A 19,631-nucleotide genomic window follows, 5' to 3' on the forward strand; every position below is an offset into this window, starting at 1 on the left:
AGGACCTTTACCACTAAAACGGATTTGAAAATTATATCAAAACTAGCTACTCATACTAAACACATACCAAACATTTAAGTAACTATTGGCAAATCTTTAAATAACGTTTAAGGAGCTATTGGCAAATCTTCAAATAACGATTAAGTAACTATTGCCAAATCCTTCCATAACTCTGCTTTAATGCTCTGTTTCCCAGGCAGAACTAGCACTAACCATAGCCACCGATCTGCATGGCTCCCATCTGATTGGCCAGCTGCTGGGTGGGGGGCGGAGCCTGGGGGGCCGCGCTCTGATAGGACGCCTGAGGGGGCTGGCCATAGGGGGCGGGGCCTGCCGCAGGGGGTGGGAACCTGGGAGAGAGATGGACCAATCAGACATTTATCCACCAAATCAAACAATCAAATAAAATCATTACACCATGTTTGTGCAATTTAACAATCAAATTAAATCATTACGCCATGTTTGTGCAAATAAACAATCAAATTAAATCATTACACCATGTGTGTGTAATTAAATTGTGTGTGTGCAATATCATGTGTGTGTGTGTGTGTGTGTGTGTGTGTGTGTGTGTGTGTGTGTGTGTGTGTGTGTGTGTATCTTCTGCCCTCACAATCCAGGATTCTCCTGCACTGTCAGCCTAGCAACACAGTGTGTGAGTATTTGTGTGTGTGTGTGTGTGTGTGTCTCTTTATGTGTTTCTGTTTGTCTGTCTATATGTGTATGTCTGAATGTGTGTGTGTGTGTGTGTACCTCTGTGTGTGTGTGTGTGTGTACCTCTGTGTGTGAGCTCCATTCTGTTGTAGTGGTGATCCGTACTGAGACACAGGAGGGGGCGTGGCTACTGGCCCATTGGCAACACCTGGAAGGTAAACACACACTCATCAACACAACACACACTCATCAACAAAACACACACTCATCAACAAAACACACACTCATCAACACAACACACACTCATCAACAAAACACACACTCATCAACAAAACACACACTCATCAACACAACACACACTCATCAACAAAACACACACTCATCAACACAACACACACTCATCAACAAAACACACACTCATCAACACAACACACACTCATCAACACAACACACACTCATCAACACAACACACACTCATCAACACAACACACACTCATCAACACAACACACACTCGTCAACACAACACACACTCAACAACACAACACACACTCGTCAACACAACACACACTCGTCAACACAACACACACTCATCAACACAAAACACACTCAACAACACAAAACACACTCAACAACACAAAACACACTCATCAACACAACACACTCATCAACACAACACACACTCAACAACACAAAACACACTCATCAACACAACACACACTCATCAACACAAAACAAACTCAACAACACAACACACACTCATCAACACAAAACACACTCATCAACACAACACACACTCATCAACACAAAACACACTCATCAACACAACACACACACACACTCATCAACACAACACACTCAACAACACGCAGAAATGGAACACAACACACACGTATCACACACAGACTTGACACGCGAAGGAAACGGGTGTAAAACCATTAGTGTGATCTGTTCAAGCCCAGGTGTGTTAGCCTTACCTGTGGAAACCCAGGTGTGTTAGCTTGTGGAAACTCAGAGTGGTATTTCACAAAACTAGAATTGAGAAATCCCAGATAAGTGCTAAAGCGACACTTGACCTACAGTACAGCAGTGTTGTCTGGTCATCTTAGCTCAGCAGGTTTCACGAAGGCCAGGTCAGGATGAGTAGGATCGACGAGGTCAAGTGTAAATCATTCAGAAAACAGGTTGTGTGTGTTCTTGGTTTTCCTCTAAATTCATTCATTAAATTAACAGCTTTTGATACTGACTACAGAAAACAGAGTAGACGTGGCTGACCCACTGAATCACACGTGTGAGTGCTTCCTCATCTAAGCACACAGTCATCAAAAAAAGAGTCTGTGACTTTATATGAATTTATACTGTTTCTGCAACCAAATTCATTGAAATCACCTTTAAAAATATGCATTCTATTTTACTATTTTACTGTACTTCAGTAGGCTATTGACCAAATGTCTATCAACAGAAGGAGTAAGCAATGACTGTATCAAGAAATAATGATCAAATCACTATTACAATTAGCATGATAACCCTCTGGTATTATGTAGACTTGCTGTGGTGTTTTGCAAGCAAATAAATATAGAAAATAGTACACATACATACAGTAAAGGTCTTGGAAACATGTGGGGGTCTGACTGGAGTGACCGTTAATAAGAGCCCATAATAACGTGATAATTAGCTAAGCCTGGCTGTTAGCATGGGTGGGCGGGACCAGGCTATCTGCACAGAAGCAATCCCAGGATACCTTGTGTGCCTTTGCTTTTGACAAAATCCTGTTTAATCCCTCATCCAGCTTTTGTGAAATACCTCTCAGGTGTGTTAATCTGACCTGAATGATTTTACCTGTAGGGATCCAGGTGTGTTAGCGTTACCTATAGAGACCCAGGTGTGTGTTAGTATTACCTGTAGGGACCCAGCTGTGTTAGCGTTACCTGTAGGGATTCAGGTGTGTGTTAGTGCTACCTGTAGTGATCCAGGTGTGTTAGCGTTACCTGTATAGATCCAGCTGTGTATTAGTGTTACCTGTAGAGACCCAGGTGTGTGTTAGTGTTACCTGTAAAGACCCAGGTGTGTGTTAGTGTTACCTGTAGAGACCCAGGTGTGTTGGCATTACCTGTATAGATCCAGCTGTGTATTAGTGTTACCTGTAGAGACCCAGGTGTGTGTTAGTGTTACCTGTAGAGACCCAGGTGTGTGTTAGTGTTACCTGTAGAGACCCAGATGTGTGTTAGTGTTACCTGTAGGGACCCAGGTGTGTTGGCATTACCTGTATAGATCCAGCTGTGTATTAGTGTTACCTGTAGAGACCCAGGTGTGTGTTAGTGTTACCTGTAGAGACCCAGGTGTGTATTAGTGTTACCTGTAGGGATCCAGGTGTGTGTTAGTGTTACCTGTAGGGACCCAGGTGTGTGTTAGTGTTACCTGTAGAGATCCAGGTGTGTTGGCATTACCTGTGGGTGGGGCGGAGAAGGCTTGTGGGGGGGCTCCGTAGTGCCCGTACATGGGCTGGCCGGTGGGGTACCCCCCCATCCCGGGCGGGGCCTGAGAGTAAGGGGGGGCCGCGACATATCCCTGCTGGCTCATGGTGTCAGGGGATTCTTCTCATGCCAATCTGGCAACCCGGAGAAAACCTGCAGAGCACATACACACACACATCAGGACATGGCACACACACACACACACATGCTCGTCACAGGCACGTTAGGACATGGCACCCACGCATACACACACCTACCTACACGCACACTCACACGCACACAAACACACCTACTCACACACACACATTTATACAGAGTCAGGACATCACACCTACACACACACACAGACACACACACACACCTACTACCCTACCTGACCGTATGGGAATCTTGATAACGCGCTATTGTCTCCATCACTGAACTGGAGTTCCTCAGCGTCACTAACAGTGCTGACCTCCTGCTGTCTACAGTATGTGAGCTGCTGGACTGAAGTTTACCCAGAGACTCAGATCAGGTGAGTGGTCTTGTAATAATATCTGATTCCATAAAGGTGTGTGCAGTTAAAAGAGTGTGTGTGGTCAGGCTTTATAGTAATATCTGTGTCCATTACGGTGGCTGCAGTTAAAAGAGTGTGTGTGTGGTCAGGTTTGGAAACTCCTTCCTGTGCAGGAGGTTTAGGGTCTCTTCACTATAAAGGGTGATTTGAATCCCTCTGTGCGCTGTCAAGGGTGTGTGTATGCTACAGTGCCTAGTGCGTCTCTGTGTTTGTATTGAAGGAAGGTGTGTGTGTGTGTGTGTGTGTGTGTGTTTTGGTGGAGGGCATGTGTGTGTGTTTGTGTGTGTGTCGGGGGGGGGGGGGGGGGGTGGGGGGGGGGCGCATGTGAGTGAGTTCATGTAAGGGGTATCTGAGGTTGGCATATATGCTAACTCACCTTTACTACAGATATACACTTCCAGTGTGTGTGTGTGTGTGTGACACATCTCAAAACTGAAAGAGACACACACACACACACACACACACACACACACACACACACACACACACTGACTCCTGAGGTAATGTGTTTCCTAACTCTCTCCCCTAACACGTGGAAATGGGACCTTTGAGATTGAACTGTATGATTGAGATAAAGAGTCATTTGTGATAACACAATCAGCTGCTGACTATGACAACACACCCTGACACTGACACAGACACAGACACACACACACACACACACACACACACACACACACACACACACACACACACACACACACACACAAATACACAAATACAGACACACACACACAAAACACCTTGTAAATAGCCTACTCTAGTCTTAATATGGAACTCTTCAACGCTTTGACTGTATGTGAGCACTTGACAACAGTTTAGAATTAGTTACCAACTAGCAACACATGTAAAGTCTCCGTAGCCTTCACCAACAGCAGGCAACACCGGCGATTAACGGGCCTACTGTAGGTGTGTATGGCTTGGCGCCTGCTTATGAGTCAATCACAAACTGCATTTAAATGTGCGAGCCCAATGCAGTGAATCAGTGGCACTGCATCAATTAAAGTAGCGACCTGAACAATATAATTGCGTTTCTGTTCAGAGGAAGAGTTGCGTTTGTTTTCACTGTGGCACAGTGCTGAGTTTACCTGGCCACAGACCGCTGGGGACGGCGGATGATAACCGCTTCTTATCAGAGAGTCTAGTAGAGAGTGCAAAGCATGTCCTACTGCCTGGACAGATACACGGGAAATTGGACTTCCACGTCTCCTCTTCCACTTCCACGTCTCCCGTGGCATCCAGCGGTGCAGTGTGTTTCTGTGTCGGCCAGCTTCGCACCCATATGCCACGTCAAAGACCGTTATGAGGGCGAAATTACATCACCATCAACAAATGAGCCAAACGGCACATTTCCGTTTCTAGTCACTGAATTAAACAGACTACAGAGTGAAACAGCCGACATGTCTGGCTACAATGCATCGCCAGCACTACGAGACAACAACACACAAAACTTCACCTACAGACAGCTGTGAGGAGGATGATGCTTCTCTGGATCACGACGCGGAAATAGCCAAGATGTTAAACTTTTCCTTAACGATTAATCCTACGGAACGCAATCACAAACCTCTCCATACTGAAAATACACATTGCTTCATGCATTTCCTTATTGGGATGTTAGTTTTTTGTAAGTGTCGTTATTTACCTAAGTAGTAGAATGGGAGACTGGGCAGCGTCTGCTTCGCTCGGAATCCAGAAAGTGCACAGTAGTGCCACGTCAAACTCCCGCACGCCACCGGCACCGATGCGCAGCGCAGCGCGTCCTTCTCCGGGGCGACTGCGCATGCGTGCAGGAGGGGAGACCCTACACGTCAGCAGCCGAGGCCATAGTGCGCACTGCGCCGCGTCAGACGCAGCAGACAGGCAGCAGACTGCTCAGATGCGCACAGATGTTGCTGTGGCATGTTTTTGTAGCGCAGCCCCGTATTACTGACGGGGAAGAAGGAGATGAGAGAATCTCTATGGGCTGCGATACTGGCTGCGGCCTCATTTTGCTGCCTAATGTTACAAACGTTACAAATCCCGTTTTAAAACCACTATCTATCTATCTATCTATCTACTTAGTCTACTTGTGTATGTTTATCAGTAATGAGCAGGGATATGAGGAAATAGCAAGTACTGTATGCGTTTCGTTCTATTATGTTAAAGGCCGTAGTGCAAGTTAACAACTGCTTTTGATTAATGGGTACATAAAACACTCAAAATATGAACACCATTTTATGATATATGTTAAGTCATTACCAATAATGACGGATAGTGGCAACAAAATGTTGCAAACGTGTTCGAATAACGTTTTAGAGACAGAGAAAATAGATAGGCCTAATTGATAATTAATTACTCTCTGCCTAGTAATACCAAAGGCATCAACAGATGATGGACATTATCGCGACTTGGCCTAATCACATACAATTATCTAATAATAATAACAACAACATTGTCAATAATCCTTATCAAAACATCCTATAGGATTGCAATCAGATTTTGGAACCAAAATCCTATTGGATTACAATGGCAACAATCCTATGGGATTACAATAGCAACAATCCTATGGGATTACATTAGCAACAATCCTATGGGATTACAATAGCAACAATCCTATGGGATTACAATAGCAACAATCCTATGGGATTACAATGGCAACAATCCTATAGGATTACAAAAGCAACAATCCCATGGGATTACAATAGCAACAATCCTATGGGATTTAGGCTCCAAAATCTGATTGGAGTCTCATAAGATTTTATTGATAAGGGAATTTAACCGAATATTAAATGGAAGTGGATAAGACGCCGGCTGCATTGTTCAAAAGGGCTGTTCTTGTGTTTCTTAATCAGCTACAGTGTGTGGGTCTGTGTGTGTGTGTGTGTGTGTGTGTGTGTGTGTGTGTGTTCTTGTGTTCCTTAATCAGCTACAGTGTGTGTGTGTGTGTGTGTGTGTGTGTGTGTAACATCCTTTAAATCAACTTAATCAGCTACAGTATGTGTGTGTCTGTGTGTGTGTGTGTGTAACATCCTTTCAATCAACTTAATCAGCTACAGTATGTGTGTGTCTGTGTGTGTGTGTGTGTGTGTGTGTGTGTGTAACATCCTTTAAATCAACTTAATCAGCTACAGTATGTGTGTGTTTGTGTGTGTGTAACATCCTTTAAATCAACGAGAGTGATGTCTGTCATTTCCTTTAAGAGCCAGCAGCCCACTACAGCACAGCTGTATTTACACCGTCAGCGCATTTGAAGAAATCAGCTGTGCTTTATGTGTGCCTTTCGCTACAGACCAGTTATCTTGGTCAGTGGCGTAATGATTTCTGGTGGGCGTAAGACAGCAATTTTTGGATGAAGCACCTGACCACACCTATCCTATAGCACGTGACCACACCTATTCTAAAGCACCTGACCACACCTATCCTAAAGCACGTGACCACACCTATTCTGAAGCACCTGACCACACCTATCCTAAAGCACGTGACCACACCTATTCTGAAGCACCTGACCACACCTATCTTAAAGCACGTGACCACACCTATTCTGAAGCACCTGACCACACCTATTCTGAAGCACCTGACCACACCTATTCTGAAGCACCTGACCACACCTATTCTGAAGCACTAGGGGGCGCAATGCTCAATGGAAGTGGAGTGCAGGGTGACAGTTGCATCACTGGCTTGGGTGCGCAATAAGATTCACCGCTGGCTTGGGTGTGCAATAAGATGCATTGCTGGCTGAAGACTTACGTCACACTAGCTTCCTGGAAACCAAGACATTGGAGTGTCATCCATTTTTTTTTATGTGGTTTTTTATTAATCCTTTAGGATTAAAACATCATACAATTTATTTATTTTTGAATTTATTTTTACTTTCATTTAATAGCATGTACAAATCTTCTTATAAATTCCCCCCAAAAAATCATAGTATTTTGGTCCTGGTGTCAAAAAGGCACTATTATTTCAAAATGTAAATAATTTCACTCCATTCATAATTAATCATGACATTTTCATTAACAAGAACATATCACCATCATAATAAATGCTTAATAAATAGACAATATTTCGCTTATCTCTCCTCCTTCCATTAAATGGGCTTGTTGTGATGTCAGCCAATTTGGACAAATAGCAGACGCTCATCAGAGGGCCACGGTCCAGTAAACGAGCCGGATCATGGAATTCAGATAGCAAGGCGCAGATCCAGTAAGCGAGGGATCTGAATTTAATTCTAGCTGCTGTAGGGATCATCAGTAGGCTAATGGTCTCACTGTGCTAGCAGGAAGGCCAGCTAACAATGCTGAGTTAGGGCTGCCATGACCTGCAGGAAGTGTGTGGCATGTACAGTAGATAGATAGACAGATAGACAGATAGGTACTGTACTTTATTGATCCCTGAGTGGAAATTATTATTTTTTTTTTTTTTTTTGAACAAGCACATCAAATCAGCAAATGGTTCATGTTTGGATTGATGGAAGGCTCATCTAGGCTGTCACTACTCAGTTGCACTGATCCAGTTGGAGCCAGAGCCTGTAGCCGAGCCCGAACATATAGGTTCCATAACGCACACGAACATGGCTTTGACAGCGCACACGAACATGGCTTCAACTGTTCAGTGACTGTGATCTGACAGCGCACACAAACATGGCTTCAACTGTTCAGTGACTGTGATCATCTTCCATACTGCTTCAAAGTCTGACAATTCCTCTAGTTTATTTGTGTCTATTTAGGTCTTAAAGTTCTATCTATCTATCTATCTATCTACTGTATCTATCTATCTATTTTTGAATTTGAATTTTGGAAATTTTGAATCTTGAATTTCCCCTTGGGGATCAATAAAGTATCTATCTATCTATGTATTTATCCTAATGCACCTCATCAATGCACTTCATCTGACTATACTGTATTCTGTTTCTATCATATATGGACTATGGACTGTCCGATTACTCACAACTCAATGCACTGTACACATAATGGATCATGCTGCATTCTGTGTTTTATGTATTTGTATGTACTGCTATAAAGAATATAAACACTTTTTAATTATTACACTACTGGTTATATGTTATACTGCATTTCATTATGCTGGTTGTACCTACTTCTGAAAGTGTGAAAGTATAAAGTTGAATCTAATCTAATCTATCTATCTATCTATCTGTCTGTATATCTATCTATCTATCTATCTGTCTGTATATCTATCTATCTATCTATCTGTATATCTATCTATCTGTCTATCTATCTATCTATCTATCTATCTGTCTGTCTGTATATACATGTATATCTATCTATCTATCTGTCTGTATATCTATCTATCTATCTATCTATCTATCTATCTATCTCTCTATCTAAACAGCTGGCTATTACATTTCGGTGGAAGACTTTCCTTCTTTTGGCACTAGACGTCTTTTTATTTGAACAGGAAGTCGCATTAGCTACTTTCACTTATTGACAACATGCGCAACAGGGGGGAACACTTAGCCGCTCATGGGTACCACAATACGCAGAGTTTGGCATCCTTCCAGTGTGTGTGTGTGTGTGTGTGTGTGTGAGAGAGAGAGAGAGAGAGAGAGAGAGAGAGAGAGAGAGAGAGAGAGAGAGAGAGAGAGAGAGAGAGAGAGAGAGAGAGAGAGAGAATGTGTGTGTATTTAGTTTTCTTCTGCAGATGGACTTATTTGGCCGGTTCCTCCCCGTGACGTCGGAGCGGGCCGGACCCGCGAGGTCGCTGGTATGGGTCGGTGGGAAGCGCGAGCCTCCTGGAGTCCGTTGCTCGCGCTTCAGCGAGGAGTTCGGAGTCATCTCGTTCCTACGCCACTTGATGCCCGTTGGCGGGCCGAGAGCTCCGTAGCATGGGCACGGGGGATTACTTCTGCCTGACAGTGCGCGGGGGCGCGCCCTGGGGATTCAGTCTCCGCCAGAGCGACGGGGACGCGCACCGCCCCATACAAATCGACCAGGTAAAATAATAATAATAATAACAATAATAATTATACTACTACTACTACACCTACTACTTCTAATAAGAATAAGAAGTAGAAGAAGAACGTATTGTTTTATTTGTTGCATGCTGCTATTAGTGGTCTTGGTGATCGTCTAATAAAGTAGTCAGATCATAGCCTTTTGAGGATGTTTAAGGATGGACATTGTTTTATCTGTTCAGTCAGTAGAGCTCGAGGCTATGCTGCGTGTGTGGATCACCTGTGTAATGCTGATATGAAACTCTCTTAAATTTGGATGCTTGGAAATGTTGAATGGGAACTTGGCCATATATTACCACCAGAACAGTTTTATGCTATTATAGGAAGATTGTTTCAAGTAGGTTTTGATTGTGTTGACTATATTTACATATATAGTACATACAACGGAGAAAGTGGCCGCAGTAGAATGTTCTGTGTAGTGCGAAGTTGGGAGCTGAATTTATATGTGGACAGGTAGGCTAACTTCATCTGATCAGCTCGTGCAGTGGGTTATTTCCACACTTAATCCTGTGAGCGGACCTCCTACATGAGTCATCACGCGGCACTTAATTGATTTGAAAAGGCGAGCGAGCTTGTTTTTGTCTAAACGGACTATCCAGCCCTCGCGCGCCACTCGCACCAGCTCGAGACCCTGCGCCCTTATATGGTAAAGCCAAGAGGAGCTCGTGGGCAGAGAATGAGCGTTCCGTTATCACTCGTGCACATTTTCTAAACAAGCTCTCGCGGGCTGGACGGAGATGAGCGCGCGGTTATTAATGCTTTGGGGTCAGCTCGCGGAGATGAAGCTCGTGTTTTGCAGATGGATAGCCTGACCCCGGTCGGTGCTGTGTGTTCTGTGTTTATGGAACAGCTAAACAGTCACTGGCTGTGCTTTGGTGGCGGGAAACAAGTTAATGTCAGACTGACAAAATTCAGATAAAAAGATAAACATTTTGTCCAGCTCCATGTTGACCCGTGCTCAGCCTCTTCATCTCTCGCCCTCCTCCATGAACGATGTGTGATGTGATTGGATGATTGGGTGTGTGAATGCTGATCTCTGAAGGATCTATGTGTCCTGTGTGTGAGTGCTGATCTGTGAAGGATCTGTGTGTCCTGTGTGTGAGTGCTGATCTGTGAGGGATCTGTGTGTCCTGTGTGTGAGTGCTGATCTGTGAAGGATCTGTTTGTCCTGTGTGTGTGAGTGCTGATCTGTGAAGGATCTGTGTGTCCTGGATCTTGAGGTGGTGAAAGCAGAATGGCTGAAGGCCGTGCTGAGTGGCAGTTCTTGTTTTTGTCTCCCGGTCTGTAGTTCCCCTGTCTGTAGTTTTGTGTCTGTAGTTCATGTTTGTAGTTCCTCTGTCTGTATGCTGTTGTTCCCCTGTCTATAGTTCCTCTGTGTGTAGTTCCTCTGTGTGTAGTTCCTCTGTAGTTCCTCTGTGTGTAGTTCCTCTGTGTGTAGTTCCCCTGTCTATAGTTCCTCTGTGTGTAGTTCCTCTGGTTGTAGTTCCTCTCGCTGCCCTGTGTAGCTGCTGCCCTTTAGCTCAGCCGGACGTCCCTTTAGGCTGCTGCAGTCACTGCCCACTGCTGCACACGGTCGTCCCTTTAGGCTGCTGTGTGTGTGTGTGTGTGTGTGTGTGTGTCGTCCCTTTAGGCTGCTGCAGTCGCTGCCCACTGCTGCACACGGACGTCCCTTTAGGCTGCTGTGTGTGTGTGTGTGTGTGTGTGTGTGTGTGTGTGTGTGTGTGTGTATGCTCCAGGAGTGAGAGGCTGTTTCTGGACAAGCACAAGCACGCGGGCGCACTCACACATACCCACACACACACACACACACACACATGCATTTACACACACACACCAATACATGCCACCTGCACAGTTACTTGTAGAATGGCCTCTGTGGACATTGTCAGTGATTGGTTCAGGTGCCTGATGGCTCTCGGTGATTGGTTTATAGTCTGTTTCCACCAACAAAGAACCAGTTCCTTTCCTGTTGGTGAACCAACATTTCAAATTAAAGACCACTGCACATTTTTCTGATGTCATCGTGGTAGTTGAGTGAACTTCGAATGAGTTGACAGCCATATTCAAAATTAAGAGACCAATTGCAAATTTGAATATGACCTTCAACTCATTTGAATGTCACTCAGCAACCCGTAGGATGACATCAGAAAAAGAACAGAGGTCTCTTAATTTTTTCCAGAGCTGTAGTTTTTTTCCCCCTTGAGAACCGAAGTGGGCGTGTCACCGACTGGGCCTGATGACATGACTCGTATGGTGCGTTCACGTGCGATGGTAATTATGGTAAATACCATAAGCCGACGTGAAAAATGCACATGAACGCCTCCTCATGTGGTATATTTCCACTGGGCAATTCGTGGAATATTTTGATGCACGAGTTGCCGGGGTGAGATAACCTTTGACCTTTTCAAAATAGTGGAGAGCAACGCAAGAGCCATGAATGGCAACATTGTACACTACTAACTTTTTTAGTTTAGTTTTTGTAGCCTAAACAATGATGTAAGGTAAGGTGAGGTAACTTTTATTGTACCCAAGGGTAGATTTGAATAATGTTGTGTCATCAAAAGCGTGATATAACGTGTTAACACTCAGTGTCAGTTTTAAAAATAGCGTTATGGTTTGGTGTTACCTACCCAGAGCGATATGCTAGCTAGCAGTAAACAGGAGTCTTCTAGTAACGAGTGACAGGCAATTTACTAATTTCCCAACAGTACGACAACAAAAGCACATGAACACAACACACTGGTAAATACCAGTTCACAAATGGAAAATATCATCTTTTCCATAGCACATGAACACAGCATCAGGGATTGGTTCATGTGAACGCAGCATCAGGGACTGGTTCCTGTGAACGCAGCATCAGGGATTGGTTCATGTGAACGCAGCATCAGGGATTGGTTCATGTGAACGCAGCATCAGGGATTGGTTCATGTGAACGCAGCATCAGGGATTGGTTCATGTGAACGCAGCATCAGGGATTGGTTCATGTGAACGCAGCATCAGGGATTGGTTCATGTGTCTGATGGCTCTCTTACTGCAGGCTCTGGGTTCTAAGTTTGAGGATCTCAACACACTGCAGGCTCTGGGTTCTAAGTTTGAGGAACTCAACACACTGCAGGCTCTGGGTTCTAAGTTTGAGGATGTCAACACACTGCAGGCTCTGGGTTCTCAGTTTGAGGATCTCAACACACTGCAGGTTCTTTCACTTTAATGTGTACATGTTGATTTCTGTAGGTCTGTGTTGTGGAGTTGATTTCCATACACACCCCTCCATTGTGCGGCTACTGATGCCAATTACCCCACATCTATGGCCTTAGCAAGGAGTGTGTGTGTACATGTGCCTGTGTGTCTGTGAGTGTGTGTGTACATGTGCCTGTGCTTGCAGTATTTGTGTGTGTGTGTGTGTGTGTGTGTGTGTATTAAGTTGAGCCCCACCTGTGTAGTCACAACCCAGAGAGTCTTGCCTTAAATAGAGAAGAGTGATAAAGAGTGGCTCCTCTTCCAGGACGTGTGTGTGTGTGTGTGTGTGTGTGTGTGTGTATGTGTGTGTGTGTTTGTCTGTGTGTGAGGCCACTTCTGTGTTCTGAGGAGAAAGAAAGAGCTCCTTTGTCATAGCCACTCAGCTGTGATTACATTAAAGCATCGACCCTTAACTGAAGAGACGGTTCTAGAATGGCCCGTTTAATCCCACGGCGTAACTGAAGAGACGGTTCTAAAATGGCCCGTTTAATCCCACGGCCCTTAACTGAAGAGAAGGTTCTAGAATGGCCCGTTTAATCCCACGGCCCGTAACTGAAGAGACGGTTCTAGAATGGCCCGTTTAATCCCACGGCGTAACTGAAGAGACGGTTCTAAAATGGCCTGTTTAATCCCACGGCGTAACTGAAGAGACGGTTCTAAAATGGCCCGTTTAATCCCACAGCGTAACTGAAGAGACGGTTCTAAAATGGCCCGTTTAATCCCACAGCGTAACTGAAGAGACGGTTCTAAAATGGCCCGTTTAATCCCACGGCGTAACTGAAGAGACGGTTCTAAAATGGCCCGTTTAATCCCACAGCGTAACTGAAGAGACGGTTCTAAAATGGCCTGTTTAATCCCACAGCGTACGGCGTCTGTATTTAACAATTAGTACAACACTTTACCACAACTATCATTTCTCAGCACTTTACCATAACTAACATTTATCAACACTTTACCACAACTATCATTTCTCAGCACTTTACCATAACTAACATTCATCAGCACTTTACCACAACTATCATTTCTCAGCACTTTACCATAACTAACATTTATCAACACTTTACCATAACTAACGTTTATCAACACTTTACCATAACTAACTTTTCTCAGCACTTTACCATAACATTCATCAGCACTTTACCATAACTAACGTTTATCAACACTTTACCATAACTAACATTTATCAACACTTTACCATAACTAACGTTTATCAACACTTTACCATAACTAACTTTTCTCAGCACTTTACCATAACATTCATCAGCACTTTACCATAACTAACGTTTATCAACACTTTACCATAACTATCGTTTCTCAGCACTTTACCATAACTAACATTTATCAACACTTTACCATAACTAACTTTATCAACACTTTACCATAACTAACTTTTCTCAGCACTTTACCATAACATTCATCAGCACTTTACCATAACTAACGTTTATCAACACTTTGCCATAACTAACATTTATCAACACTTTACCATGACGTTTATCAACACTTTACCATAACATTCATCAACACTTTACCATAACTAACGTTTATCAACACTTAACCATAACTAACGTTTATCAGCACTTTACCATAACATTCATCAGCACTTTACCATAACGTTTATCAACACTTTACCATAACTAGCATTTATCAACATCAACACTTTACCATAACTAGCATTTATCAACACTTTACCACAACTAACATTTATCAACACATGTGTGTTTGTGTGTGTACCGTGTGGAGGGCCCAAAGCAAATAAGATCTCTTCAAGATAGAAAAATAACTCAACACTCTGATGTAGTGCCATGATCTCTTCAGTGCAGGAATGTGCACCTAGTGACCTTGGCGCTGCCAGTGCCTGCACAGGTGTGTGTGTGTGTGTGTGTGTGTGTGTGTGTGTGTGTGTTGGGGGGGGGGGTGTTGTCAGTGCCTGCACAGGTGTGTGTGTGTGTGTGTGTGTGTGTGGGGGGGGGGGGGGGTGTTGTCAGTGCCTGCACAGGTGTGTGTGTGTGTGTGTGGGGGGGGGGGGGTGTTGTCAGTGCCTGCACAGGTGTGTGTGTATGTGTGTGTGTGTGTGTGTGTGTGTGGGGGGGTGTGTGTGTGTGTGTGTGTTGGGAGAGAAGGGAGGGCTTGATGTTGTCTGGCTCCAGTATTTGAGTTGCAACACATTCCAGTTCCCATCTTCACAGATAGCAGAGATCTGAGGTGCCTCACCTATAGGCGAACGTTTGCGTACGTCTGCAAACAGATTGCTGGTAGCCTTGAGTTTTTGGCGTTTGAAAACGATCATAAACAGGCTGAGGAGGTAGTTCTCCGCGAACATACAGTGGAACTGGACGAAGGCAACAATGCAATTACCATTAGAATGGAATGTTACCACTGAATTTTTCAAATGTAACTGTTCAAAGATCAGGTTCTGATGGGTCAGGTTCTGGTTCTGATAGTTCTGGTTCTAATGGGTCAGGTTCTGGTTCTGATAGTTCTGGTTCTAATGGGTCAGGTTCTGTTTCTGATAGTTCTGGTTCTAATGGGTCAGGTTCTGGTTCTGATGGTTCTGGTTCTGATGGTCCAGATCACTGGAGGAAGACTGAGATAAATTAATCTGTAAATCTGTAATCTGTACATGTCCATCCCACAGGCACTGTGTGTGTGTGTGTATGTGTGTGTGTGTGTGTGTGTGTGTGTGTGTGTGTGTGTGTGTGTGTGTGTGTGTGTGTGAGGTCGGGAGTTAAATACAGTATGTCCAGTAGTGAGGTGAATGCCCAATCCATACTCCTCTCAGAGACCCTGGCTGTGTGTGTGTGTGTGTGTGTGTGTGTGTGTGTGTGTGTGTGTGTGTTCCTTCCAGAGACCCTGGGGTGTTGAAGCAGCTCAACTCTTCTGTTTATTTAATGGGCTTCAGTCAGCCCTGTCATCTCTCTGTCATCCCAAGAGCTAGTGTGTGTGTGTGTGTGTGTGTGTGTGTGTGTGTGTTTCAGAAACACTGTCGCACTCTCTGTCCGATAATATCTCTCTCTCTCTCTCTCTCTCTCCTCTCTCTCTGTTTGTGTGTGTGTGTGTGTGTGTGTGTGTGTGTGTGTGTGCGTCTGTTTGTATGTGTGTTCATGTGTGTGTGATGTGTTCATCATCCTCATGTCAGCCATGAAACTTTGTAAGTGTGTCTTTTTCACACTCTACTGACAACAGAGGAAGTCTGTAGCAGACGTTGTGAGTGTGTCTGTGTGTGTGTGTGTGTGTGTGTTTGTGTGTTTGTGTGTGTGTGTGTGTGTGTGTGTGTGTGTGTGTGTTAGTGTGTGTGTGTGTGTGTGTGTGTGTGTTAGTGTGTGTGTGTGTGTGTGTGTGTAGAATAAGAGACCCCTGGACATTTCTTCTGATGTCATCCTATGGCTGCTGAGTGACAACACAGAACTACACTCTGCTGTGATATTCCAGGGGAGACCCTCAGCTGTCAGTGCTCACACAGACACACACACACACACACACACACACACACACACACACACACACACACACACACACACACAATGACCTTAATGAGAAATGTTGTGACGCGAGATCTTGTGGCACTACGTTCTGCTACATCCAGCCTGGAGTCTCAACGCCTTGTGTTAAATGGAGTCTCCACACTCAGGGACATGGCAGTTAACTCAACACTCAGGGACATGGCAGTTAACTCAACACTCAGGGACATGGCAGTTAACTCAACACTCAGAGATGTAGTCTGCAGAGTCATTTCAACACTCAGAGACTTAGTCTGCAGAGTCATTTCAACACTCAGAGATGTAGTCTGCAGAGTCTCAACACTCAGAGATGTAGTCTGCAGAGTCAATTCAACACTGAGAGATGTAGTCTGCAGAGTCAATTCAACACTGAGAGATGTAGTCTGCAGAGTCAACTCAACACTCAGAGATTTAGTCTGCAGAGTCAACTCAACACTCAGAGATTTAGTCTGCAGAGTCAACTCAACACTCAGAGATTTAGTCTGCAGAGTCAACTCAACACTCAGAGATGTAGTCTGCAGAGTCTCAACACTCAGGGAGTTGATTCAACACTGTATTCATCACTCAGACATTTACACTGGCTGAGCAAACACTGACGTGTCTACAGGACCCTCTGCATGGCTGTCAACACTCAGGATTGGCTAGATATGTTGTAGGTTGATTTAGTCTGTTATGATTGGCAAGGTATGTTGTAGGTTGATTTAGTCTGTTATGATTGGCCAGATATGTTGTAGGTTGATTTAGTCTGTTATGATTGGCCAGATATGTTGTTGTAGGGTGATTTAGCCTGCTCTGATTGGCCAGCTATGTTGTAGGGTGATTTAGCCTGTTATGATTGGCCAGATATATTGTAGGGTGATTTAGCCTGCTATGATTGGCCAGATATGTTGTAGGTTGATTTAGCCTGCTATGATTGGCCAGATATGTTGTAGGGTGATTTAGTCTGTTATGATTGGCCAGATATGTTGTAGGGTGATTTAGCCTGCTATGATTGGCCAGATATGTTGTAGGGTGATTTAGCCTGCTATGATTGGCCAGATATGTTGTAGGGTGATTTAGTTTGTTATGATTGGCCAGATATGTTGTAGGGTGATTTAGCCTGTTATGATTGTTGAAGCAGCATTGACAGGTTCTAATGTTCTAAAGTGGAGATTCTAAAGTGGAGATTCTTATGCAGAGGTTCTGATGCAGAGAGGTTCTAATGCAGAGGTTCTAAAGTGGAGATTCTTATGCAGATATTCTTATGCAGAGAGGTTCTAGTGCAGAGGTTATAATGCTGAGAGGTTCTAGTGCAGATGTTCTTATGCAGAAGTTCTTATGTGGTTGTTCTTATGCAGAGGTTCTTCTAATGCAGATATAGGTGCTAGTGCAGAGGTTCTAATGTAGAGGTTTTAATGCGAAGGTTCTTACTCAGAAGTTCTAAAGCGGAGATTCTTATGCAGAGCTTCTTATGGAGACCCTCACACACACTCACCATCCATAACCCAACACACACACACTCACCATCCATAACCCAACACACACACACTCACCATCCATAACCCAACACACACACACTCACCATCCATAACCCAACACACACACTCACCATCCATAACCCAACACACACTCTCAGACATCCATAACCCAACACACACAATCACCATCCATAACCCAACACACACAATCACCATCCATAACCCAACACACACACTCAGACATCCATAACCCAACACACACAATCACCATCCATAACCCAACACACACAATCACCATCCATAACCAGTGTTGTGCATGAACGAGTTCAAAACAACGCGTTCATAGAACACGTTCATTTTTCTGTGAACGCTGAACTGAACGCAGCACATTTGTAAATAATGAATTTGAACGTGAATTCGCTCAGATTATGTGACATGAACGACGAACGTCACTGTTGAGGTCCAATTAAACTTTATGGAATTTATTTTGTCCTGAGAAGTCGAGTGACACTATCTGCTGGCAATTTAGAAACAGTATGTTGTTGTCACACTCACTGCCCACGGGGCGGGCGCCACTCCTAAACTAGCTTGCATTACCTTACTACATTAGCCATGATCACGTTACGCAGGATGCATTGTACACAGAACCGCTGCTATGTGAATGCAATCGCGGAAGGATTCTGCACTTGTCAGTGATGATAGAGGGATTTATAACGTGTTCAAATAGCCCTACAGTATGTCACTGAACAGTTCCATTGCTGCAGGTAATGCAGCAAGGCAGCCTCCTCCATACTCCCGGTGTAAAAACTACACTCGTCCGCTGTCAGGCATGCACAGCTGACGCATTTATTATTAAATATTAATAAATGCGCGGCCGCATTTAGGCCTATTAGGTGTCGGTATCTGCCATAAACCTAAAATAAATGTATCTGCCCAGCGAAATAAAGCCCAATTACGGACATTCTCAATTAGATGAGAACAACAGGTGGCTGTAGCCTATATTCCGTCAGAAACAGATTTTCATTCAAATGAACTGAATTTGAACTAGTTCAAAATTAAAAATGGTGAACTATGAACGTGAACAGTTCACTTTGCACGTGTGTGAACTGAACTTTGAACTAGTTACTGAAAAGTAACAACACTGTCCATAACCCAACACACACACTCACCATCCATAACCCAACACACACAATCACCATCCATAACCCAACACACACACACTCATCATCCATAACCCAACACACACACTCACCATCCATAACCCAACACACACAATCACCATCCATAACCCAACACACACCCTCACCATAACCCAACACACACTCACCATAACCCAACACACACACACACCCTCACCATACCCCAACACACACACTCTCACCCAACACACACACACCCTCACCATAACCCAACACACACTCTCACCATCCATAATCCAACACACACTGTCACCATCCATAACCCAACACACACCCTCACCATAACCCAATACACACACACACACACACACACACACACACACACCAATACTAAACACACACCCTCACCATAACCCAACACACACATATGCCCATATTTATATTTCAGTTATATATGACTGTAAGCCATACCAATTTATTCACTGCTCTATATGTCTTGTACTGTCTATACTGCACCACCTGTAGTGTCTATATGTGTACATCTCATGCATCACCTGTAGTGTCTATATGTGTACACCTCATGGTATATACTGCATCATCTGTCTATATGTGTACACCTCATGGTCTATACTGCACCACCTGTAGTGTCTATATGTGTACATCTCATGCATCACC

The 19,631-nt window shown here is 44.1% G+C and overlaps 2 protein-coding genes across 2 annotated transcripts in view; one reads left to right on the plus strand and one right to left on the minus strand.

Annotated features, from left to right (window-relative positions):
- The window catches only part of sec24d (SEC24 homolog D, COPII coat complex component), a 32,617-nt gene extending 27,157 nt beyond the window's left edge, over positions 1-5,460 (minus strand). The window contains exons 1-4 of the mRNA XM_062516099.1: positions 5,322-5,460; positions 3,097-3,276; positions 775-859; positions 214-350 (exon numbers count right to left, since the gene is read on the minus strand). Of these exons, the coding sequence (XP_062372083.1) occupies positions 214-350; positions 775-859; positions 3,097-3,229 (355 nt within the window). The 5' untranslated portion in view covers positions 3,230-3,276; positions 5,322-5,460. The remainder of the gene's footprint in view (positions 1-213; positions 351-774; positions 860-3,096; positions 3,277-5,321) is intronic.
- Positions 5,461-9,441: 3,981 nt separating this feature from the next.
- The window catches only part of LOC134059657 (synaptopodin-2), a 39,493-nt gene continuing 29,303 nt past the window's right edge, over positions 9,442-19,631 (plus strand). Inside the window, exon 1 of the mRNA XM_062516100.1 lies at positions 9,442-9,605. Coding sequence (XP_062372084.1) covers positions 9,498-9,605 — 108 coding nt within the window. The 5' untranslated portion in view covers positions 9,442-9,497. The remainder of the gene's footprint in view (positions 9,606-19,631) is intronic.

Source organism: Sardina pilchardus, chromosome 16 (assembly GCF_963854185.1).
Source record: "Sardina pilchardus chromosome 16, fSarPil1.1, whole genome shotgun sequence".
Classification (NCBI taxonomy): Eukaryota; Metazoa; Chordata; class Actinopteri; order Clupeiformes; family Clupeidae; genus Sardina; species Sardina pilchardus.